The 24,604-nt window shown below is 49.7% G+C and overlaps 8 protein-coding genes across 8 annotated transcripts; 3 read left to right on the top strand and 5 right to left on the bottom strand.

Annotated features, from left to right (window-relative positions):
• Nucleotides 1-1,959: 1,959 nt before the first annotated feature.
• BDR25DRAFT_365099 (MFS general substrate transporter) lies at nt 1,960-3,552 on the bottom strand (the record flags this gene model as incomplete). Its single annotated transcript, XM_033696873.1, has 3 exons — nt 1,960-2,586; nt 2,643-3,314; nt 3,364-3,552. 3 exons carry the CDS (start codon nt 3,550-3,552, stop codon nt 1,960-1,962), a joined length of 1,488 nt encoding a protein of 495 aa, XP_033554905.1.
• Nucleotides 3,553-4,742: 1,190 nt separating this feature from the next.
• BDR25DRAFT_348346 (uncharacterized protein) lies at nt 4,743-5,601 on the bottom strand (the record flags this gene model as incomplete). Its single annotated transcript, XM_033694401.1, has 5 exons — nt 4,743-4,824; nt 4,863-4,995; nt 5,028-5,244; nt 5,271-5,362; nt 5,442-5,601. The coding sequence occupies 5 exons, from the start codon at nt 5,599-5,601 to the stop codon at nt 4,743-4,745; spliced, it is 684 nt and encodes a 227-aa protein (XP_033554904.1).
• Nucleotides 5,602-8,189: 2,588 nt separating this feature from the next.
• On the top strand, nt 8,190-9,728 carry BDR25DRAFT_365091 (uncharacterized protein; the record flags this gene model as incomplete). Its single annotated transcript, XM_033696872.1, has 5 exons — nt 8,190-8,306; nt 8,476-8,625; nt 8,885-9,071; nt 9,123-9,392; nt 9,469-9,728. The coding sequence occupies 5 exons, from the start codon at nt 8,190-8,192 to the stop codon at nt 9,726-9,728; spliced, it is 984 nt and encodes a 327-aa protein (XP_033554903.1).
• Nucleotides 9,729-12,315: 2,587 nt separating this feature from the next.
• On the bottom strand, nt 12,316-14,352 carry BDR25DRAFT_308884 (uncharacterized protein; the record flags this gene model as incomplete). The annotated part of the gene is made up of 6 exons (XM_033691037.1): nt 12,316-12,749; nt 12,809-13,449; nt 13,509-13,933; nt 13,986-14,098; nt 14,158-14,264; nt 14,327-14,352. 6 exons carry the CDS (start codon nt 14,350-14,352, stop codon nt 12,316-12,318), a joined length of 1,746 nt encoding a protein of 581 aa, XP_033554902.1.
• A 1,643-nt stretch (nt 14,353-15,995) lies between these two features.
• BDR25DRAFT_338738 (uncharacterized protein) lies at nt 15,996-18,558 on the top strand. Its single transcript, XM_033693299.1, has 2 exons — nt 15,996-16,515; nt 16,572-18,558. Exons 1-2 carry the CDS (start codon nt 16,092-16,094, stop codon nt 18,365-18,367), a joined length of 2,220 nt encoding a protein of 739 aa, XP_033554901.1. The 5' UTR covers nt 15,996-16,091; the 3' UTR covers nt 18,368-18,558.
• A 1,628-nt stretch (nt 18,559-20,186) lies between these two features.
• On the bottom strand, nt 20,187-21,539 carry BDR25DRAFT_365080 (uncharacterized protein; the record flags this gene model as incomplete). Its single annotated transcript, XM_033696871.1, has 2 exons — nt 20,187-21,071; nt 21,162-21,539. Coding segments are annotated over 2 exons (1,263 nt in total), but the record flags the coding sequence as incomplete, so codon positions are not given.
• Nucleotides 21,540-22,667: 1,128 nt separating this feature from the next.
• BDR25DRAFT_7285 (uncharacterized protein) lies at nt 22,668-23,729 on the bottom strand. The gene is made up of 2 exons (XM_033698963.1): nt 23,460-23,729; nt 22,668-23,382 (listed from the first exon to the last, which is right to left on the bottom strand). The coding sequence occupies exon 2, from the start codon at nt 23,360-23,362 to the stop codon at nt 22,805-22,807; it is 558 nt and encodes a 185-aa protein (XP_033554899.1). The 5' UTR covers nt 23,363-23,382; nt 23,460-23,729; the 3' UTR covers nt 22,668-22,804.
• A 456-nt stretch (nt 23,730-24,185) lies between these two features.
• BDR25DRAFT_205744 (uncharacterized protein) lies at nt 24,186-24,563 on the top strand (the record flags this gene model as incomplete). The annotated part of the gene is made up of 1 exon (XM_033684464.1): nt 24,186-24,563. A coding segment is annotated over one exon (378 nt), but the record flags the coding sequence as incomplete, so codon positions are not given.
• Nucleotides 24,564-24,604: the final 41 nt, after the last annotated feature.

The following is a 24,604-nucleotide window of genomic DNA, read 5'->3' as shown; positions in this document are numbered from 1 at the left end:
CAGATACAACGATGATTTCCGACCAGTCCATCATGGCAATGCCTCACAAAGCTGTCAACAAGGTCTACAATAGTAAGATCCCAGTCCGTATGTTCCAAGCATACGAAAACTTGACTCCAATTTTAGGCGCCTTCCAAAATGCGGCCCACAAGGGCACGTCTCAGGGTTCTTCAACGGATGCCTTTCAGTTCCTTCGTCAACCTCTCAAGTCCTAGGAAATCGGTGAAGGCAAACAATTAGAGCATATCACTAGCACCAAGACTGCCGATGCCCCTACAGCGCACAGCGATGCCACCTTCATCGGCCTGTATATGGGCTGGTCCGATCCCGACCACTACGAGATCACTGAACTCTGCTTTACGGTTCTCCTGAGAAGTGACTTCTGCAAACATAGCCATAACTCCACTGTGAGATATACCATGAAGAGGGTTATGGCCTGTCATGCTTAGACCCAAGAACGTGGCCGCTTTCTGAATCATTTCGAACTCTTAACTTCCGAAGCTCCTGACCACTTCCTCTTTCGCAGAGACGAAGTTTGTAGCCCAAGATGAAGCGAAGGTCATTCAGCAGACCGACGAGCATATCGCTGCGAATTGTTCGGTCGAGGTGTAATGTGAGATGGGCGGGAATCGTGAGTATGAGGGGGTGAAAATAAAATCTATCACATACAAGGCCTCAGAGTGCTACTAGGTTCTCGATGTTGAGTTGGCGGTTGGAAGCTCGGGCGGAATTTTATTGATGGATTTGGGTATGTTCCTAGCGATACGTGCCCCATGGCTTGAATAGCGACCGTTTGTGAAGCATCACTTGGCGTGTTTTGGCTCGATTTTGGGCGCGAAGGTAAGAGGAGCGATCAGCAGTTCTGGCTTGGTTGGACTGCTCTGAGTGCATCCTTTACTTGAGCTGAATAATGAGCAACCTTTGAACAATGATGAGGGTGACACTTTCTAAGTCCCCAAAGCTGGTGTGCATATTGATGCAAAGTCTAACAATCATTTCAATTCCAACTTTAGGCCTTTCTTCGCAGCTAGAGAGCCTTCCGGCTTGGGTCGTGATTGCCTCCCAACCCAAGAAACACACCGCTCTGCCTGTCTCATCAGCATACAAACTTGGGCGTTTAGCTAATCCAACCTTGAAGCCCCTGACCACCTCATCTCTCTCCTTATGTCTCAGTCCAAACCATCAACCCCTCGACATCGATTGCTCGCCGCGGCACCCGCAACCCCAAATCTACCACCTCGCCAGACCTCAGAACAAATATGATTATCAGTCGGTGGATGGAATTGAAGGAGGACATCCCATAAAGGATGGTGGGATTTTGAATGGCGCCGTTTGACTGCCTAGCCCTCCACTCGGAGAAGTTGATCACATCGACTGGATATTTCTAACCTAGAAGTCGCCTTGTTAATTTTGGCTGACGTAATTCCTTTCTTTATAGGTCCCTTCTTGCGCCACTATCGACTACAGAGCCCAAAAGATCGTCACCTGTCGTTGCGTGGGATGAAGTATGTGCAGAAGGCAAAGGCGGATCAGGGTGATGGAAGAACCACCCATAGCACGCCGCGTTGGCAGGAAAGAGGTCCCCATGGATAAGAAGAAGGGGAGGGGCTCATACAGATTAATATATGTGTCTTTTTTGGAAGCTAAGCCAAGATGTTTGAGTCAGTGATGCCTGAGACTGTGAAAAAAAGGGCGTGGATGTTGGCCATCTACAGCCCTACCATAGAGTAGAAACCTAAACCTGTGCTTGCCTCTCGCGTGATCAAGCGCTAAGTGCCGTACCAGGTAGTGGATTTCTCGGCTTGACTTGAGAGGTTTTGCTCCTACCTGCAGCGTTAACACGGTACGATCCTAATTTGTGTGCCGACATCCTCTACCCTTTCGATCATTGCCTAATTCTGATATCACGAGTCAACGCCTGATTTTCCTAAGGTGGGTCCCACAACTCAAGCCTTCTCATCAAACACTTTCTTTTGCCCCCACGTCTCCCACATTCTTCTCTTTATGTCCAGAATGGCCTTCAATCTCTGGCGGATGCAACACTTTCAGACTCACATCCTTCCTCTCCGGCCCAATCAACGTAAGAATTAACGTGAAACCAACGGAACAGGCCAGAAAGATGCAAATCACAAGGCCATAATTATACCGCTTCACTCCTTTCTTCGTTGGTGGCAGGGGATACCGTTCCCCCATCGTCGCCTCAATTGTCGAGCTCGCAGCCGACACCAAATTTCCCAACTGGTAACTCGTTCCAACCATGAACGTGCGAAGCGAACCAGGCGATAGCTCCGTCAAGTGCGACGGTACAACTCCGAATGCACCTTGGATGCAGAATTGGAGGAAGAAGGCTGAAGCCATGACTGCAGTGGTGGAGACGTATGTATAGGGATAGATCAGCGCACTACCAACAACACAATAAACGATCACGGTAAGCCGACGACCGAAAATTTCGGAAACGTGACCTGCGGTTATACAGCCGGTGATGGAGCCGAGATTGGCGACCACTTGGGTTACGGTGAGAGCGTCGGGAGAGAATCCGAATTGGTTCGTGAGGAGAGTGGGGTAGAGGTCTTGGGATCCGTGGCCCTGTAGATGGATCGTGAGTGGAAACTGGAAGATAGTCTAGAGATAATGGCACTGACCATAAAACTGAAGCCCGACATGAAGAGCACCATATATACGAACATCAGCCAATGGTTCTTCAATGCAAGTCGACCCTCTTCTAAAAACGTCTTGGTGGCATGGTGCGTCGAGTTCCGGATTGCTGCCCGTTCACGATATGCCGTCGTCTCTGGCAAGCACAATCGAAACACGATGATCAATACCGGTGGACATGCGCCGAACCAAAACAGAGGTCTCCACCCATATACCGTAGTATTCACCAGTCCTCTCGAAAACGCCGTAGCAAGAAGGTATCCAAAGGCATAACCGGCCTGAAAAATCCCCGAGAGAACTCCTCTCGCTTCAGATGGAGCATCTTCGAGCGCAGTTGCTGCAGCATTCCCATACAGGCCTCCCATCGCTATTCCGAAAAGAGCACGACATGCTAAGAAAGAACCGTAGGTGGAGGTGAAACCTGTGCCGAGTTCGAGAACAACGAATAGGAGGTTGTTGATGATGAATGGCCATTTACGGCCATATCTGTCGGACAGGAGACCGAAGATGACGGCGCCAACGGAGCGCAGCATAAGAACGAGTGTCATTCCCCAGGTTATTTGGGCATTCGTTTTGCCGAATTGTTTGGCCAGTGGTTGGACAGTCAAACTGACAGTGAAGAAGTCAAAGGCGTCCCATGTCCAGCTTGAGAATGCGCACTATAGATTGTTATTATATCGTAGATATGGTGCAGCGACAAATTCATACTAGAAAGAAGAGCCATTGGGTGCGGTTCAAGCTTGCTAGAAGAGTGAATGGATTTGCGACCTTGCTCATCGGCGGTCGCAGAGTCGAGATTCGAGTCCTGACATACTCTCCAGGGCTGATCTTTGCCGGCTCTGGTTCGAGATACTCCTCTACGAGTCGAACCTGCGCATTATCAATATCATTCGGCATTCTTGAGATGCCTGGGTGGGGAAAAGATCGAGGAGGATCGGGAAACGGAAACCTTGAATAGAATTAGCATGAAGCCATCCACAGCTTTGATCTACTCTTATTAGTTTTCTTATGTGGGAACCACATTTTGCCTATGCAGAAGAAATCTCACGCCGATCGGTGGGTGTGTCGTACAGCAGCATGAGGTGTCTGACTGCTACATGGTGAATCCCAGAAACATGCACGCCTAAACCTTATTGACTAGCGGCAGTTAAACTCCTGGTCTCTTTCAGTAATGTGGCCAATCAACGAGACGAGGTATCGTATATAACAAAACCCTTTCCACCGGCTCCTCCCTCGACATGCCCACTGTACCTCCATCCACGGGATTTTTGTTGGAGACCATTTAGATGAGAACCTAGTATTCATTAATCCTTTAGATCTGAGGAAAGATAGAAAGAATAATCCCTGCGCCTGCCGGTCTATAAGACGCAAATTAAGATTCAAAGAATCCGACAGAAAGTGCGGAGCGACTGAATCAAAGTGAGGAATGATTTCGAACGTGTTTCAGTTTGGAACTATGGAGCTGAATTTGCAGTACAGAACTTAAGGAAGGGTTTGTTGAAGATGGACAGGACTTGTAATACCTGGAGGTGAGGTGTACCTCATACGTCAAGTTTCCTGAGGCCTGTTGGTATCCTTCCAGATAGTTTCGCGCCGGCATAAGTTTTGAAGATAGTAATCGGGTGTAGGGCTGTCACTCGTAATTTGGCATGGCAATTTATCGACGCTATAGAAAGTTTGTCCTTTAAGTGTTGCATCCAACACACCGGGTCAGGAAACGGTCCCGAATCGGAATCTTAGCGAGCTAATGCTTGCCATGTGCAGATACCCGAATGAGCAGAGAGGAGTGGAGGGCTGAGAAAGATTAAATGCGGGGTTAGTTCAGTAAGAATGCCGGTAGAAGAAATAACGATCTATTATTTTTGGAAGAGATAGCAGGGATGATCTCCCGCTGCAAAGAGAGGATTATCGTACATGTCATCTCCTGAGAATACAGGCGGCGATTTTTATCCCAAAGATGTCGCGTAGGTGCCCGAAAAGAGAGATCTACAACACACATCTTCTAACTGTCTTTCCCATAGCACCCAAGAACTCCTATCAAAGTAAGCAATGATGCAGACTGAATGTTGCATTAGCTTCCTATCTTTCTACGATTTCTCCTTCTTCCAAGAGATTCCCCAAACAGCGCTTTCCAGAATGTCACAGATTCCCAAGGCAAGGGAGACAGACCTACAAGAGGCTGATAACATTCTATCCCTTAAAAAAACCATCGGAAAAGATGTAGTAAATGAAGGACATCGGCATCAAGATTAAAAAGTCCATGATGAAAGCCAAGGTCATGGAGAGAATCAGTGCGAGTTTGAACCTTCTTTAGAGGCTCTTCGAACCTCGAATCATCTTCTCATCTTCTAATATTTCGGTATCTTCCTCACGGACGATGTGAAGCTTTCCGGGAAGTGCGGGTGTTTCGGTGGGTTGTTTCTCATTGTCAGCTGGGGTCGAATCGCCCGGAAAGCTTGTCGCAGAGCCTGTCACAGAGCCTGTCGCAGAGCCGGTTACAGACACATCGCCCGCCATGGGCATTGGTGTGGGCGGATACTCTAGCTTTGCATTGATGGTGCGCGTTATAGCCCAGTCGAAATCATCTAGCTTATCATGGAAATCGTGAAACTGACGACCAATTCAGTGAGAATGCCGGCCGTCGCAGCAACCGTTAGTTCTCCGTAGTAGGACTTTACCTCCGCAAGCCATACGGTCAACCCTGCGGCTAGCCCGCTCAAGTGTCACACAATTGCCACAAGTCTCAACTGTTTCCCCTAGTATAATGTAAATGCAGCAAGGAAGACCGTTTCCCCAATAATCAAAGCCCATTACGAGGAACGACCATCCAATATCAATACCAATGGCATTCCAAATACAAGCAAAAGTGGTAATGACCATATCAAAGAGGCAGGTCATGATATGCAAAATGAAGATGGGTTGCCGGGGTGTGGTAGTAGGCTTCATATAGGTCTTGAAGACATTGAATGTCAAGAACGATGAGACCGCAGTGAGTTAAGCCGAGGAAGAAGAAATGCGGCAATAAACAGGGCAATCAACAAAGCAATAATACTATCCTTTCCAATGAGGGTCGCAGTACCACATGCCGCAGAAAGCTCGCTCGAAATAGCACGTTGCTAGTAACCTGAACAAGTACCGTTAGCTTCAGATTTTTTGTCACTCCATCGAGAGTGTTTTCTCAGGATTTCCCTTGAAGGGTCTCGATAATTCTGGGTCTACTGTATCATATCACTTAACGGGGAACTGACTAGGTTGTAATTCAGGACAGAAATTAGCGGCTTGTTAGCGCTCTCCCTAAATCTAGCAAGAGGTTCAATAGATAGAGTCCACCTAAACTATATTCCACACTATATCATAAGATACAGCAAAGAGAACAATGCAGGAGTTCTAGCACTCACTTTCCTTGATCAAGCAAGGCCGTACCTATCCCAGAGCAAATCTGAAATGACGCCGAAAAATGAGGCCACCATTTAACTTACATGTGAGGTATAAGTCGTCGGTTTGCCAGCAACAGGGCAGGGTTTGGAAGCATGTTACTCGTTTGTTAGTAGTTGTTCTGCTTCACTTAAAGGCGCTTTTCATAGTAACTTGCTGCATGGAGTTCCCGTACCCGCGAGGCCGGGCCGATGAGATCGTCCGTAGTATATGCATCAAACATGAAGTACAAATACGATTTGCTTTACATAGACAAAGGCGTAGATCTTCACCCTACATAGAATGGGTCTGAGGCTCTATATTAGTAGCCAGCATAGAAGACTGCAGAAGACTTGCAGCCCAAGTCCAGGCTGATACTACGCTGCATGCAATGAGACCTGGTTGGCACTACGACTTGCCTTGTTGAATTCTTCGCTAGATTTTGTTGAATATCTTGTGTATTTTGGTGGTTATTAGGGAATGGACTGAAGGCGGATCGACACAGCGGAAGGTTCCCGAGCCTAAGATATTCTCATCATGACTTCGATAAACAAGAAACGTATCCCAACCACGATTCCATAACTCGCTTCCCGGGGTAAGATTGGAGCTACCACGGTTGCAGCTATCGTAAGCGCTGGGATAAAGATGTCCAAGTACTGCCCTAGAGAGACTAATTTTCTGGAGTAAATGTAAGAGGCCACTGTACATGGCTCTAAAATAGTGAGAAGTAATCTCAGAGGGTAATTAGCCAGAGACAAAGGACCTTCAAAAGTGGTGGCAAGCTAAGTTGATATGCCCTTGCAGCGCTTTTGGCTCAGCCCGCTTCGCCGCAGGAACTTGAGATGTGCATGCTCTTTCTTTTGATGAGGGTATAGTGCTGATAACATCGGTTCCCAGACCGACGTGAAAACTAGGACACTGGGCAGAAATTTTGGAGCTGGAGAGAAGAGCAGAGTCCCCGAAGAGAGGGGGTTGGCTGATGATAAGAACTCTGGCCTGATGGTTCGGCTTAGGTGGCCCAGCCGGGTGCAGGCTTTGAGGTGCTTCTTGGTTAGGCTTTGGCGTTGAAGTCGCTGTCAAGTATTCCATGCCATTTCTTGGAAGGCAAAGCTACGGGATTGTGGAAAATGTTATTGGCAAAACCGCTAGCCAGTATGGGGTAGTCTTGGAGACTCGGGCGAGGGAGTGGGACTGCATCTTCTTAACAAGGGGGCTACTGTGATTCAGGACGGAAATCTGCATCCTATTGGTGGTCTCCTCAAACCCAGGAAGAGATTTAACACATAGACTCCACTATAGCTGTATTCCGTATTCCGTATTCCTTGAAAGTGGAGAGGCTCCAGATCAGAGATCTATGGGAGTGTAGCTGGACCGATGTTGATAGCTAAACGATCCGAATCGCGCCCAAAGAACCAGCTACTAGTGCAGCACTCTATCACGTATGAACTAAAGGAGGATATAGATACGTGAGTCTCAAAAGGATGATAATTTGAGTCTGAGGGGTTTTGGGCCCCCATTCGGCAAGTGTTCGGCGATGTGCTTGAAAAAACTCGGGGGGAAACTCAAACGTGTCTGATTGATGCGATAGGTGCATATTTTCGAGATAATGCTCGTGGCCTGGAACCTTGGGCGTTGTTTCGAGTCCAGTCAGCAGTCGGGAGTAGGGATGTTGCTGGATGAGCATTATGCCCCGCGATGCCAACTTCTTAGCTCATCTTCGGTGCATATTAGTGGCGTCCTGTTCAGGCAACTACATGTGATGACTGAAGGAGTCCAAGTGGACCTCATTCTAACACTGACGTGGTAACAAGTACACCACCGGGGATGCATATCCTGCTTATCACCCAAACTCACAAGACGTTAAAACTCAAGAGGGTCCCTAATCCCTGTTGACACGATTAGTCGCCCCTCGCCCTTCGCCGCCGGCCTGATAGTTGAACTCCAACATGACGATGCGGAAAAAGACCCCTGGTATGTACAGGGCACATTGGGGGTAATCCTGAACTAATAGCAAATCTGGGAAGATGTTCATCCGGGAACTGTGACGGAGAGGAGCGCTGGATAAACAATGCGCGCCCTCTGATCCAGGACTTTAAACTTCATCCTCTCTGCATTCGAAAATGCATGCATTCGCACAGATCTTCGCTCGTCAATTCTATCATAACGAAGTATACGCGCCCACGCCTTGTGTAGCTGCCCATCGCAGTGTAGCTTTTAGAGCTTACAACACTACGAATGTACCTCTCGCAGATTAGCTGTCTGTCATGGGGAAAGGCTATTTTGAAAGGGTCACTAATTCGAAGACCGGTTCGACTGATAGTATTTGAAAAAAAAAAAGATATTCGCTATATGGCTCAATGGAGCATACCTGCTCTAGGACGCGTGACGTAACTTTGTACCGATGAGAACGATAGGCTAGCTCGGGACTGGTTTCGTGACCAAGTCCTTGCAATGGGAGCTGACCACAAGGCCAATACCACTGGTACTCAATTTGCAGTGTTTCTTAGCAAGGACAACAGTATAACACTAATTGCTATGGGTACCTATCTAGACACTGTAGCTGCTAGGGGGAAATTTGATTGATCGTTAGGTGTCGGTTCATACACTTATCATCTAGAAGATTTCTATATTAATCTTTATAATGCCACATTCGATTGACAAGTCAAATTATTATAAAGTTCTTGGTGGCTTCGATGTTCACCACTCAGTGCGCGGGCATCAAAACTCACGCACCCCTTGTGGTTCTCAATTGGACTAAAGAAGAAGGTGCCCGCTTCTTCTTACCACTCGGGCCCTCTGTAGATATACAGGCTAGTCAATAGTCACCGAAGCTCATGCCTTGAAGAGTAACGACCACCCCGGAATTGCGGTGGGTTGCGAGCTCGCTAAGATTGGATATGTAGGGAACGGCCCTAATACCTTTAAGGAGTTTCTGATCAGTACTCACTTCGAAATCCATGTTGAACAATTCACCGATCTTGAGGAAGCTGGTACACCCGTTGGTTGGGCTGAGGGATAGCAGGGGATGAATTGGTATTCGTTCCATTCTGCAGGAGAAGACTGTCATACCAACACCTACCCAATGTATGGGCGAAGGGATGCGTTGGTAGGAGCGGTGAAGGCCATTGCTGCTGTCAAGGCACTGGCCTGTAAGCAGAATGGCGATAATACCATCACCAGCATTCATAGTGGACTGTGGGGTGCCTGCAACACCCAAAGCAGCACTAAATTATCCTTCTGCTTAATGCACAAGCAGACCCAAGGACTAGATCCAATGAGTGTGGATATCGAGACTCAGGTCAAAGGAATTACGGCGATGCTCGGTCTGGAGCTTAAGATGCAGCGCGGCATCCACATACCACCTGGAGATTTCTAGCCGAAGCTACTGATTGTGTAAAGCGAGCGTGTGGTCAGGAAGGGACCGGGAGCCGGACGGGTATAGGCCACGATATTACCATGACTACGACTCTTATACCAACGGTCGGCTTTTTGTGCGAGAAAAGGACGGCATCAACTACAATCCAAAGGGGTGGAGCGACAAAGAGGGTTCTATGGAAGGGATACTAGTGCTTGGTAAGGCCGTGCTGGACTTCTATGAGCTCCTGAAGACGAAAGGGTCGAGGATAGAAGTGAACTACATAGATTATGTGATTGTTTAAGTTTGAGGCGCTCAACTGCCTATAAGTCAATCTGAGGCCAAATTTATCTTCCTCATGTACCCGACATGCTGCATAACCGACCATTTGCAGCTATTAATTGGATCTCTCGAATTCAGTGCTGAACGCAGAAGCAAAGCGAGAGAAAACCAGTTTGTCCACGATCAAAAATCTGTATCCTTTCCGCGGAGAAATGTCTAACATCAATGAACCATCATCCACACCTCACTATAATTACCAAGTCAACAGAATCTAAATTTTCATCGAGTCCAGCAAACAATATCATCCCTCCATCCGAAGCGCATACTGAAGGTCACGTCACCCCATTCGATCCATCCTCAACACCATAACCGGCAACCCGAATCCGGGTTCCCGACGGAAGCCGAGGTGAGCCGAGACTTTCAAGGTTTTTACATCCTGCTATATTTTATAAGTATCCACCTTTAAGCCTCCTCCTGCTCCTGGGAGTCTCTTCTCCCCAGAATCCCTTTCTCGGCTGTCTATCCCAGGAGCGATTGTCGACGTGCAAGTCATGGAACCTTTGGACGCTTCGACCCTTTTATGGACCTTTGGACCTCGGACCCACCTTGACTGGACCTGGGTGTGAGGCTCTGTTCCCGAGACGCCTGATCACGTTGGACGCTTGCTAGAGATTCCTCCCACGCTTACGTTGTCGTCGATAGCCGTCCGGCCTTCGTTCAATATCCTCACGATGCTGTCAGAGCCCATCTGAATCTTCATACCGTCACCCCATCCTCGTGCAACCTGTCTGCTCTTCGACATCGGCCGACATTGCCCTCTGCTTTCATCCTTCTGCGGTATTCTTTCTTCCATCTTCATGAACCAAATCCACTCTATTCTCACCTTCTCCCCACCTTGTCCTCGCTTCAAATATTGTAGTCTCTCCACCATCACGATACACGTCCCCACAATCTACCATGTATCACCCGCTAGCATTCGTTCCCTACCCCAGTCAGTCCATTTAGCACATTGGGCATCATTTCCCTTCCTTCGTCATCCCGCGACGTACTTGTCATTACCTAGTATCTAGATAAAGCCGCACTGTAAGAGGAAGTGGATGCGGACGCAGTCTTTTTAGAGCTTTCCTTCCGAAGTCACCTTTTTCTCCGCATACCAGCTCCACGTTTTAGTTCCAATTTCTAAACCTTCCACCTTATCCATCACGCGCAGTTTGTCAGCTCCTGCGCCAGTTTCGAGGCCCGGATTCACGGGCGCCCGGACGTGATTTCAGGTGTTGGTCACTCGCTACAGTCCAAATCCCTCAATTTTTCAATTCCTAGAATCCCCGACGTTTTCCGATGTCAAACCCCTGATTTCTCTATTCCTCTTCACCCACGCATTTGCACATCTTTTTCTCGAGGGATTTGATAGAGGCGACAATTTCGGCGACGAGAGAAATTTCATCAAGTCCATACCAATCCCCATCTCAGTTGAAAATTCCCTCTCAGCCTCCAAAAGCGCCGCAAAAAGCAAAGCCAGCGCCTCATGTGCCGCAGAACTGGTCTCTCGGAGAAAGTCGGAACCCAGCACCAGCCACACCGAACACACCTGGCCTAGTTAAGTCAACCCCCATGACCCCACTTGCGCAGCACTCCCACGGTTCCTTCAAAGCCCGAATGCAGGACATCACGGATGGGTAACGCCACCTGCATCATTGTTCGATGTCATGTCGGTCGGTCGCAAGGCAGGCAAAGCGTGGGTGGGTCTTGCATGTTGGTGGTTGTGGTGAGACGACTAAGGGTGCGGTTCCGCTGGATGGGACTACGCACTACGGGGGCAAACGGGACGTTGAGGATGCTCGGATGTTTGGTCTGCTGCTGCCGCTGGTGCGGTTCCAAAAAAAAAGCATGTGTTGACGTGCCGAGGGTGGTTCTAGAAGAGACGGACGAGGGGAGGGAGAAGACATGACATGTGTAAGCTGATTTGAGTAGGTCGAGCTTCGCGTTCTGTGGTGTGGTGAAGGAAGAGAGCATTATCCATCATACGATTGAGCTGAGATAGGGCGATGCACTAGCTGCGAGTGTGAGAACTGGGCGTGGTCCGGAAAAAGAAATATTGATACAATATCATGATATCGATATCCGCCGCGTATCGACGATAGGGGCGTAATTAAGACCGCAAAGACCAGCACCCCATCACGATCACATTATTGAATAATGAGCAGAAGCTAGAAGATTCTATGGTTCTAAAACGATCGAATTAGAATTCGCCAGCTCGACTCAGGCGCGCAAGCGCATCTTTGTCTAGGATACGCTCCGCAATCAATCTAGTAGTGGGGACAACAAACAGAGACAGAGATGAAAGGTGTCTCAAGAATAGCGGGGGAGGGAGATGGAGGAGGCAAGATAGAAAGGTAGGTGTAGTAGGCAGGGTATCTGAACCATCCCATAAAATTCCAAAAGTAAGTTTCCCCAAGTCCGTACCGCGTCTACATCTTTGAAAGTAAGGGCGCCAGTAGAGACCGAAGAATGCAAGTAGTTTGACGAAAAGCGTGTGTCAATATGCTTCCATGTACCCGTCGTGCTGTCGTCCTTGTCGTTGTCTGGATTCGTTTGTTGTATATGTGTGTTTACAAGTGAGCGGCAGCGGTATTCACTTCTCCATTCGTATAACCATTTGTATAGCCGCTGGCATGGCCATTCATACCAGAAGCAGTGGCAAGGAGTTGGGCGACTTCATCACTAACATTTTCCCTCTCGTTGAAGGGATCGTACATCCTCTCCTTGATGTACGCATCGAGCTCAGCGTCGGAAAGATTCCTCAGCTCAGTGACGCGATCAACGCCGTTCTTCTGAGCAGCACGGATGACACCACGAGTCACGATAACGGAGACATCACGGATGCGTCGGATATCGGGATACAGCCATCCATCTGCAACCTCCTGCTTGTTGAGGGAGGTTGAGAGGGATTCGGCGGAAGCATAAATCATGTCCTGCGTGACGGACACGGCCTTCGAGATGATGGCACCGAGTCCAATACCCGGGAAGACGTACATGTTGTTTCCTGGGAGACAGTCAGCAAGATCACATGTTTCGGGATTCGGATATGTACTCGGGACTTACCTTGGCCAGGAGTTAGCAGCTTTCCGCCAAACTCCATCGACGGGAATGGAGAGCCGGAAGCAAACAGACACCGCCCTTCAGTATGTCGGACGGCTTCCTCGAAAGTACACTCGGACTTGGACGAGGGGTTTGAAAGGGGGAAGATGATGGGACGATCATTCAACTTCGCCATCTTCTGGAGGATGTCGCGGTTGAAAGCGCCGCCAATTGTGGAGAGACCCATGAGAATGGTGGGCTTCACGAAGTCGATGAGGCGGGCAAGAGACTGGTATTGACGACCGTTGTTGTCGTCACGGGCAAAGTAGACCTTGTGCTCTGCAAGCTTGTCGCCGCGATCTAGAGTGACCAGACCGTGGGAGTCAACGAACCAGAACTTACGGCGAGCCTCTTCCTCGGTCAGGCCCTCTTTAATGAAGTACTCGACGATCTGCTTAGCGACACCGACGCCAGCACTGCCAGCGCCCAAAAAGACGGCTCGGTGGTCCTTAGCAGGCACACCAGAAGCCTTTACGGCATTAATGAAACCGCCGACGATAACGGCACCAGTGCCCTGAACATCGTCATTGAACATGGTATACGTATTTTGGTACCGTTCGAGGGCGGGGAAGGGATTCTTGAAGTCCTCAAATTGAATAACAATGCTGCACGAGATCAGTTCCCCAGTCTAGAGTTACGCGGAGGAGCAGAGGTTGTGACTCACCCAGGCCACTGCTCCGTGAGAGCCTCCATTAGCTCATCCAAAAACTCCCTCTCCTCTTCAGCGGAGACCTTTGGCATCCTGGCGCCCATGTAGAGTGGGTCTTCGCGGAGAGCCTGGTTGTTTGTTCCCAAATCAAGCGTCAATGGCAGCGTTGCATCCGGCCTGATACCAGCACAGGCTGTGTACAGAGCCAGCTTGCCGACTGGAATACCCATGCCGTTCACACCCAAGTCTCCAAGACCCAGAATACGTGACCCATCAGTGAGCACAGTAATTTCAACTTTGTGGGGCCAATTGTGGAGGATGTTTCTAAGGTTGCCGCGGTCGTGCCAGGAGAGGTATACACCCTCCGGCTGTGTGAAGATCTCGTGCCAGCGAACGCAGGCCTCGCCGACGGTGGGGGTGTAAATGAGAGGAGTCAGGTCCTGTACAATGATCAGCCTTTCACATCCGAATAGTCAGGAATGCATATCTGACCTTGATGTTCTCCGACAAGAGACGGTAGAAGAGGTGAACGTTGGTGGCCCGGAGATGAGTCAAGTACTGATATTTCTCAATTGGCGTAGGCTTCATGGCCAGGAGCCGGAGACCTTCAACGGAGTCAGTGGACAGTCCAAAGTGATCACCGCCTGACCAAGGGACTACCCACATCTCTGCGCCTGCACTTCGAAGCTCTCAACGGCTGGCGGAGTCAGACCGTAGGTGCGGAGGTATTGGCGCACATCTGGTGGATTGCTTGTGCAGTAATCACCACTCCTGTAAAGCTGCTTGTTAGGAACAATGGAATATTTCAAGTGGATGGGAGCAAAAATGCTCACGTTGTGCTGAGCTGCCTGGGCGGCATGTTGGGACGGGATTGAGACATAACTGCAACAGAAGCCATTGAACGATATGATCTTGGGGAGCAAAACAATCTTTGGAGAATAGTAGTTTGGCCTGCAGCGGGAAGGCCAGCTTTTATGGGATTGAACTTTAGCATTGACACCCTAAGGGAGAGGATGAAGCACAAGGCCGCGGCATATGGCAAAAGAAATAGTAGGGAAGGCCGAAGGTTCTGAGGCGTGGATGAGGGATGGCGCAGCCTATCGGAGTCCATGAAAAGGCAATTAGGAGGAGAGCCGTCGGAACAACAGACTGCAACAGACATGTAACAAAAAAATTCCCACATGTGCCCAAGCCAGCCTATGCACACTACACAGGGATGCGGGATGCCTGCAAGCCTGATCGCCACGATGCGGCGCCCGCACAGGCGTCGGGAGGACTCGGAAGAACGAAAACGATAGCGGCCTGGATCACGACGAAAGTCCACGTCCGCCACGCCTTTCACGGCGGGCAAAAGCTGGGGAGACCGGGCAATGGGCCGGACTCTTCTTTGCACCCCACGGCTCCGCACCTGTTGTGTTGAGGAGGAGAAGCCCGCCGCCCACTACTCGTTCGTGCCAAAGCGTGAGTTCCTTGGGCTTCGACAGCAAGGGAATGTCACGATAGAGCACGGATCCGGGCCTCGAGCGATTTTCCCCCTCGCAAGAGTCAGCAACGGCGTTAAGAGACACAAAAACATATTAAAATCGCTCTGTAATTTCAAATTTGCCGTAGACATCTGTGCTCGCACCGGGTCTTACGGCATCTGTCTCGGATTCGACGACGGGGAGTTTTCTGGCCTCAACTCATCAATGTGATGGGGGGTTGATGAGGAGCTGAAGACATCCACCTGATTGCTATTGGCGCGCGCCAACGACGCTGATCTGGAGGCATTGGATAGCTGCACCATGTTCACACCGACTGGCCTCGTCTATCACCTCAAATACCGTCTCCCTGGCGCTATTCAAAGACCGAAGTATTTGCGGATTGTCGGTGTGAGACGACGATACGGACACCCTGGCGACGAGCCAAGAGGCTGGTTCTTTCTTTGACTCGTGCATACTTTGCGGAAGCACTCGCGGCTGAAGGGGAAATGTACTACTGTATGTCTCATTGCAGCAAGTGATGAGAAAGCGAAGTGATAGTCCGTTCTCCGCAAGAACCCATGCTGTGCTGTCTGCAGCTAAAGGATGAAAGCGGATCGCGCCGGACCCTGCTGGAGAAGGCTATCGATAGGACTCCGACGTGACGGATGCGGGGAAAGCTTCGAGAGCTTCCATTATTGCCTGGCGCCGCGTGGGCGATGGGGGAGCGCTCTGGCCGTTTGTGCCTGAAACTTTGCAATGCGAGGCACGCGACTCATTGGACTCAGGCGGCAAGCGGTGAAAGTGAAAGTTTTGGGCGGCATTGGGATCACGTAAGGAGTTGCTGGTGGCGACAGGCCATTTGTCCTCTCGCAACAATAGTCACCGAAGCGTTGAGGGCCTCGAGGTGCAGTCTTGGTCGTCTTGGTGTTTTGTTGGAGAATCACGTGACTGTGGAGGGGACGGAGGGGAGAAACTATTGACCTAGCTGCATCAATGACGTCGGCGCTTGACATCCACCGCTCGTCACTTTGAGCATGGGCTTGACGTGTGCGGAGAACACAATTAGATTATGTAGGCCGCGCCTTTAACCCCATATCTCCTCTCTCACCACTACTCTCTCTATCTCTCTGGCAACATGTCTTCTTGCTTCGGACTGCGTAAGTCGCATGCCGACGACCAGCGCCCGCTGCTCCCTCAGTATCAAGATGATACTACAATGCAGAGACGGCTTCATCAGAAGCTGCACTCGTATCAGATGTTCCGGGCTCTTTCCAAGGGATTCATGCCATCCAACGAGCAAGCGATTGTCAATTTGCGGAGCCTACTATCCGCCGACATGCTCAATCCTGATAATCCAGACCTGAGCGACTCGGGCCGGCTGCTTGTAAAATACACCAAGCAGTGGCTTCACGAATTTATCAGCCTGTTACAACATAAGAACAATAGTGACCAGATCCAGGACTTCGTCTGGTACTTGTCCAAGTCGAAGATATCCGTAGATGTGGACGATATTGCCCAGCGTGCGTCCAGGGCGAAGTCCAAGGCTGATGCAGTAGCTGGTACGTGTTGATAGTCTTTTCTTTACTATTTATGCAAGCCCGCTGATATATCGTAGCCTACAGAAGTTTGCAGACAGTGGGTTCGCTGCTATTGACCAATTCCGACTTCCGCATATTCCTCTCCGACCTCAACGTCATTGGCCGAGAAGTGTTCAAAGACACGGCCTTCACACTGTCCGAAGTTGCCGAGGAAGCTGGAAAATCAATCGAGCCTTCAAGTGCCGAGCAGAAGACACTTAAAGAACCAGGTGCAGATTCGGGTCCTCCTCCAAGCGCAGATAATCTGAATGGCGATGTCATTGAGGTCGCCAAGGTTGTTGGCTCGGGTGCAGCAAAGGTTGCGCAGGAGGCAGAAAATAGTCTGGTAGACAAGCTTGCAGGTGAAGAGGGGGGCTCGTTGCTATATCGATTAAAGCAGGCCGTCACAAATTTGAAGAAGAAGAAGGACTACTCCGACTCCGTCTCCACACTTTCGCTTCTGCTCCAACGGTATGCCATGACGTATTCCCGCGTCGTAGAAGACACAATGGGTGCCGCGCAGAAAGACGTAGACTCCAATCCAGCAATGGACCGAGCAGTGAAGAACTTCTGGACTCTGCTGAGTTCGTTCGGAGAAAGAGAAGAATGGAAGAAACTTGAAGAGTGCTTCCACAAGGTGATGGATCACTCCAAAAAAGATCCAGAATTCGAAAGCTTGATGAACGAAATCGGAAACTCACTCCAGAAACTACTGACAGATCCCAGCTTTCTCGACCATGCTGATGAAAAGTTCCAGGAGCTTAGGAAGAAGTCACGTGGAATTGGCACCGACTCCTCCCTGCGCGAAGACGTGGACAAGCTCTTTGAGCAGGCGCAGAGGACATTCGAATCAGTGACTCGAGATCAGGATGTCGCAAATTTGATAAAGACTTCTATACGCATCGTCAACATTCTCTCACCAAGACACAGTTATACGAACAACGAGCTCGTAAGTGACGCAATCAACGTCTTCGTCCCGCTCTTAATCCAGGCTATTCAATACATCCCCATCCCTCGCCTCGAAGTCTCAACTCCAGAAGTCGACCTCCTGCTCGAAAATCTTATCATCGAGCCCGGAAAAACTATCAACCACACATCCTTCCTCCCCTTCCGTTTCCGCGCCGAGACATACAACAATTTCGAAATCCGCAAAGCCCGCTTTCGCACCACGTCTAAAATAACCTCTCTCGTAACTCTAAAAATCGACGGATTATCCCTGCGAGCCGACGAAATAGGCTTCCTACTCCGCGCGCACTCTGGCCTCCTCCGTCTAGCTGACGAAGGCATCGCATCATTCCACCTCGACGAACGCGGCATCGACATCCACCTGGACGTCGATATCGCCAAAGAGCGCAAGGAACAAATCCTCTCCCTCCGCGCCGTCAGGGTTCACATCCACAAACTAACCTACACCCTCCGCAAGTCTAAATTCTCCATCATCGGCTGGCTCCTCAAGCCCTTCCTGCGCCCGCTCATCCGTAAGGTCATGGAAAAGCAACTCGCAACCGCAATCGCAGACACTATCCACGCTGCAAACCGCGAACTAATCTTCGCCAGAGAACGCTTGCGGGCAACTAGGATCGCGGATCCAGATGACCTGCGAACGTTTCTAAAGGCGGTGCTAACGAGGTTGACACCGGCGGAGGATCCGGATGTGCTTACGAGAGTCGGGGTTGCAGAGCCTGGGAAGGGCGTTTTTAGAGGGAAGTATGCGCCTGGTAGTGTGGTTAAGCTTTGGGAGGACGAGGCAAAGAGGGCGGGGGAGAGAGTCGATGAGTGGGATGAGGGGGGTTGGAGGAACGAGGTTTTTGATTTGCATGCTATGATGATGTGAGGGTCTGAAGGTCTGAAGGGGTAAGGTGGAAAATTCAGCATCTGAGGGCCCCTTACAAATTGGACGTTATTATGTGTATTCTTGGGTTCGCATTGTGCATGTTTGTATTAATATATTGTGGGTGGAACATGCTGCCACTACTGTATGTATATATGTGTGTGTATATATGTCCTCAATAGCATTCTTGATCGATGAATTCTGCTCTTGGGTACCTTGGTATGCCTTCTCTTTCACTTAACGATAGCACAAGCACAGTTGTAGCGGAAGTCGCATGCAAACCTCCGTCAAACTCTAGCGTCGGTGAAGCATCGGTCAATCTCACCTCATTATTTAATTCACGTTTTGTAAACTCACGGACAGAAGGCTGATAGGAATCCAACGGGCCGAATAACCCTTGAACGTTCTCTCTCCCGATACATTGGATTCCCCTAAACCGAAGAAAATGCCGCCTCTTCCATTTGGCCGTTTCCACTAATTGTCTTTTAGTTGTTCGCTGCCAACTACAAAGGATATACAATGATCTAAGACATTTAAGACCCGGGTGACATCTTCTCTAACTCTAGCGGCCGATAAAACTTGATGGCCAGAAAGGTTGGCTTTACTGCATGTTGTCACATACAACGGAGCATACCAAGGATCTAATCTGATGTGGTTTGCAACAGATTTCAGCGTCATCTCAATAACTCCCTTTGTTCTAGCGAGGGGATTTATGGGTCAAGTCCGCCGTAGTTATGTTCCATGGTATGTAGGAACATGCTGTAACAGTATCCCGCTAAAGCGAACCCCATTGATCCCAGGCAGACTCTAATTCCCCGTTCACACCGCTGTCGCTTGTGAAATGCATAACGTTTGGGTTCTGGCCTAGTGTCGCAGCCGCTAGAACTTCTTGTAAATGTCCTTGTACCGAACTTGCGGTTGTAATTGCCGCTATAGTAGTGGTAGAGGTGGACAAAGATGATAAATCCAGGTTTCCAGGATAGTTTCGAGTCCCTGTCATAAACGCATTTGGTATTCTTAAGCCTTCGTTCAGGAGAGAATCTTGTTGTAAGTTTGAGCGTGGGGGGGCCTCTGTGGGGCTTTGTAGGGAAAGGCTGTCGAGACCAACACTATTTGGCACCGTGCCCAGAGAAGAACGGGTGGCGGATAGACGAGAGGGACGATTTCGAAGTGGGAATATGGCACGGGAAAGTGAGAGGCCGTTTAAAGCGTTGAATTCCGATTGGGACAAACCTTGGGTTGTCGGAGGCTGCTGATCGGGTGGAATCTGCTCGGGCTGATCGGAGTCATTAACGAGGTGAGTTCTGCCCCTTTGAACCCTCTTGCGTTGTTCTACGGACATATCCCATGCCTGTCGTGGGATGTTACCTGGATACATTTTCGGGCCAGTCGACCAATTCGAATGAGGGTTTGGTGATAGGCTTTGGCTTGACATTCTCAGAATATTATGGGAAGTTCCGAAGGACGAAGACGAATGAGGTTCAGGGGCTCCCTGGGATGTGGAAGCGCTCATACTGCCCGTTCCCACACCTCTCAATCTCTGGGAACGAAAGCCAGTAGGTGTTGGCTCACGGGGTCGCGGCACAACACCAGGGTTCCTCTGCTGGAAGAGCTTCAAGCCAAAGTTCCGCTTGCTTTGGTCCAATAATCCGTTGCGATTTGATAAGGGCCAGTACAATGGAGATGTGGAATCATGTAGGATGGCCCTATGCTGCTCGGAATAGATCTTGTGCGTTTGTCGGACATGGAATACGAAATGGCAGAGTTGATCGAAACGTTCGACACATTGTTCGCACGGAAATTTCCCTTCTTCTATTGCCTTTATCTCATATCGTTGCTTGATATTCTCATCGACAAGAGCGTAGGGCATGATCCCTCCTGGATCCGAGAGCCACAAATCCATTCCGACACCATCACTGAAGTGTGAAGCTATATGGTCTGCTCTGGTCTGCCAGTCTGCAAGAACGGATCCGCAGAGACCGCAAGCTAATGTAATTTTGCGTTCGATAGGTCGATGCCATGATTGTGTCGTTTTCGAAAACTGGGCGAGTCGATGCACTTGGACAAGATGTTGTTGTAACTTGTCTTTTCGGGTAAAAGTCTGCTGGAAGCGAGGAGCGGAGATACAAGCAGCGCAGTTATGGAGGTCGAAGTGATCGTTGCTGGGTTCATTCTCGTCGCAAAATGCACATCGTATTCCGCCTTCGGCAAGATCGTATGTTGGCCCATCGGGGATGCACACCCATTCCTTCTGGGGGAAGTGTACGGACTCTTCATGCCTTCGCCAGTCATACTTCTGCGAGAAATCCGACGTGCAAAATGTGCATTGATATATCTTGTATGGGTCGGAAGGTTCACGAAGAATGTTTGTGATATCCTTCATCGAGTGCTCTCTTTGTCTTTTTCGGCCACGACGAGGTCCTCGGCTGTTGGTAGAGTCGATGCTAGCTTGTGAAGAGCTAGATCTAGAGCTGCTGCTGAACGTAGCGTCCGACACTGACATTGTGTCCGCAACCCCTGGGTGTCTCCGTAAGCTTGGAGATGATGAGTTTGTTGGGCTGAGTGACTCTGCTGCACGTTGCACGGCATCCTCTGAGATTCCCTCGTCTTCTGGAGAGCTAGACAAGAATCGCTCCATAGGGTCCTTCTGCGAGCTGCCAGTCGTGGATCCTGGGATGTCCATACTGTGTGTTCCACCTGATGATGTCTGAGATGTTCTTCTCTTTTGCTTTGTGTTGGTCGGCAAGTCCTCCTTGGACCCATGATTTCGAGGGACGAGCAATTGTCCATGGCTTACATTGTGGGAAGAAGGAGGTGGTAGCTTTCTTGCCCTCGCATTAGCAAAGAATGTCCTCACTTGTTTCAACGAGAGGCCTGTCCGTGCGGCCAAGTTCTTTGCTTCGTCTTGCGGAACGTAGGGGTCTTCCCGGTGACGCTCAAAGCACTCTTCTAGCACTCTTCTAGCGTCTGGTGGAATTCGTCGTCGCTTTTTTCTTCCATTTTCGCTGCCCTCTCCATCTTCGTTGAGGGGGCTTTGGGCGTTTGGGGCTATCTCAGAGGAGGGGAGAGGGACCAAGGGGGAGGACTCGGAAAACTGAGGGTTAATTGGGAGCAACGACTCATATGACCCCCGCGCGGAAGATAGGTTGGAAAATTCTGGCCAAAACGGGTCCATCGGGGGGATTTCTGAATTGGCAATCGAGACATTGTTGGCATGAAAACCCAAGAGCGCACCTGGATCAGTAAAAACTGGGTAAGAGTCTCCAACTGTACTACTTAGGGGTCTAAATTGTTAGTGAATTCATCCGATATGCCCAAATAAGGCATTATGAGAGCTAAATGTGGAATAGCGGCTTCAGATAGGCTAAGGCCCGTGGCAGTGGTAAACGCAGCGGGCTCATGCGTTAGGAACTGGACTCACAGCGTCAAGCTCGCATCTGTAGTCTCCTCAGGCTGCCAAAACCCATTTGCAGCGCTGAATGGGTCGTTATCTAGAGCAAAAGTTGCATTCCAATCGGGAAAGCTCGAACCTAGATCCTCATGGGGAAGGTCGTTGAAAAAGGCACTGAGCTCATAATCGCCTGGAAAAGCCTCCATCATCCTCAGCCCTCATAATCAGATCAAAAGGCATGGCGTTGAAGAAAGGATCATATAGGGCTGTGTGTGCATGAGTCCGTGCGCGCCCTCTTTTTCACCAGGCCTGCTTACGTGGGCCAAGGGTTGATAAGTCATGCAGCGCAGCTCGTATAAATTTGATCAGTAATTTAGGTATGTCTAAAGTGATTCTGCGCATAGAAATATGAGTGAACGAACATTTCAGAAATTAGGAGCCTTTGTGTTGGTGTTGAAGGGAGGGAAGAGGGTGGAAAGGGATCGGGGAGGACAGTCTGACTTATCTAGATCTACTATTGGCCTGCTTGCCTTCCGTTCTCAACCGATAGGCTGAAGAAGTCCTCCCCAGCATGTACTCTCTTTTTAAGAACCTAAAAATCTATTCTGTACTAGATAAAAGCTTTGCTTGCCGTGTGGAGGAAGATTTCCGCAACGCCAATATTGCCTTGGCATTGTGTGGGGAGGAGGGGGCTGGCGGGTGGGGGGAGATCCCGAATTAGGAAGCAAAAGAGAGAAATCGAAACTTTGGACGAACAGAATATTCGCCATGTAAGCAGCCTAAGAAGGGGGTCCATCTGTCTTGTAGGCTGCAGGGTATACTGAATCCGTGAGATAACAAGGTGGGAATGGCGTATGCTGCGGGAGAATGAATAATCCAACAAGGATTGCAGGGTGTGTAGTTGGCGGTGGTGTAACATTGATAGGATTGATAACTTAAGACAAGCCATGCTAGTTAGGTATAATTCCATTGGAGCCCACAGCAACGCCCTGAAATCCAGCGTTGGCCCAATCAAACCAACACTAAGACGAATCCTCCAGCGGAAGCATTTAAATTTCAAGCGCCTCCAGCATCGCATCCTTCATCTTCCCCATATTGAAGTATTCCTCGTCAAACACAATCTTCTTCAGACCCCCATCCTTCAGCTCTCGAATCTTGTCTAGAACCTGCGTAGCCTGCTCCGAAGCCGAATTTGAGCACCGCCTCGCTAGCTTTGACTGACCGTAGTTCAGGTAGAGCTTAAGAATGCGGATTCTAGGCGGAAGTTTGAGCACCGACATACTGAGTTCTGGAAGAGAGATGAAGGCAATGCGGATATATGGCCAGTATGTTGGCAGTCTGCGCTGGACAGAAGGGATGTACTTGACGGTGAGCATGAAAATGTTCTCGCCGTAAAGAATCAAAGTACCTTCATCATGGAGCTGCTTGCAAGCTAAGAGGATCGAGGGGTATAGAGGTTTCCTTTGGCTGATACGTTCGATGCGAGAGAGGGTACCACTATCTGATGGGAAGAGTAGGATGTAGAATATGACGTGGAGAAGGCATCGAAGAATTTGCAATCGCAACTCAGCCGGTATGGTCATTAAGTTTGGCTTCGCCTCGATCATTTGCGGAAGGGCAACAGGGTCTATTCGATGTTAGGATTCGAATTTTCTTTGACAACAAGCAATATGCATCACTTAAGCTGGGAAAAGGAAGTCGTACAACTCGAGACCCTCTCACCGGCGTCCCCCGAGAACTCTATGATCAAGCGGTACGATCCAGTAACAGGTTGGACGATACTAGAGGTGGAGTAGCCTAGCTGGCTGGGTAGGTATGGAGTGGCTAGAATGGTAAGTACAGTGGCGGACAGCTCTGAGTCTTCGCTTCAAGGATAGACTCTTAGAAAGATTCTGTCTTGAGGGCGCGAGCGAAGACGAATTCGTGGTTGCTGGGGGGACGGTTGGCGGTTGTAGGTGGCCAACAAGAAGTCGCTCTTCCTACCAAAAAGGATCTCGATAGTGAAAGTATGAGTTGAGTCATACGATATCGTGGTGAAAGAACGCACTTACTCTCATACTCCGTCAGTTTGTATTCGAGCTCTCCTCTTTGATCTCCTCACCACCAACTCACTGCAACCCTGTCTTCAGTCTATCATCTTCGTCAGCCGTAATACATCAGCAGGCTTTGCTCGAATCAACATCTGTTGCCAACAACCCCTGTCTCAAGTGCAGTATCCCATCGCTAAGCTGAACAAGTGAGTTAAGCATCCACATCTCGCTTCGCAAGACACTTCACTGACAGTCACATAGCTCGGAAAGCCATGGCTGATGAAAAGAAGACTGGTTGGACTGAGAAAGAGAAGGTGAATGAATACACCTCGCTGCAGATCTTGAAAAAGACTTACTGACACTTGCACAGCTGGCCGTTGTCCTGGTGTTGTTAGAAAATAAGGGTAACTGGCGTGACACGCCAATTCCACCCGGACGCACTGCGGCCGCTTGCCATATCATGGTCGCCCGCCTGAAGGATAGCATGAAAAATGAGATCGCCGAGATCAAGTCCGGCCAATCTACAAACACCGGTGACGACGATGCTGCGAAGACCACTCCCAAGAAGAGGGGGGACGCAGACGGTACACCAAAGACGGCCAAGTCTACTCCGCGTAAGCGCAAGACGAAAGCCGAGGGAGACGGGGAGTGCTCACCGAAGAAGCGTGGACGCAAGACGAAGGTTGTCGAGGAGGCTAGTGAAGGATATGATGCGACTGACGGTGAGCCAGAGATCGAGGCCGAGGCGGATCAAAAGGATGGAGTGCTCTACACGTAGCTTTGAGAGGACCAAGCCTACTAGCAATGCTGCTCTTAGAG

The sequence above is a fragment of the Lindgomyces ingoldianus genome, assembly GCF_010093535.1.
Source record: "Lindgomyces ingoldianus strain ATCC 200398 unplaced genomic scaffold BDR25scaffold_1, whole genome shotgun sequence".
Lineage (NCBI taxonomy): Eukaryota > Fungi > Ascomycota > Dothideomycetes > Pleosporales > Lindgomycetaceae > Lindgomyces > Lindgomyces ingoldianus.
Note: the sequence above shows the minus strand (reverse complement) of the source record. Positions and strands in the feature narration are given on the sequence as shown.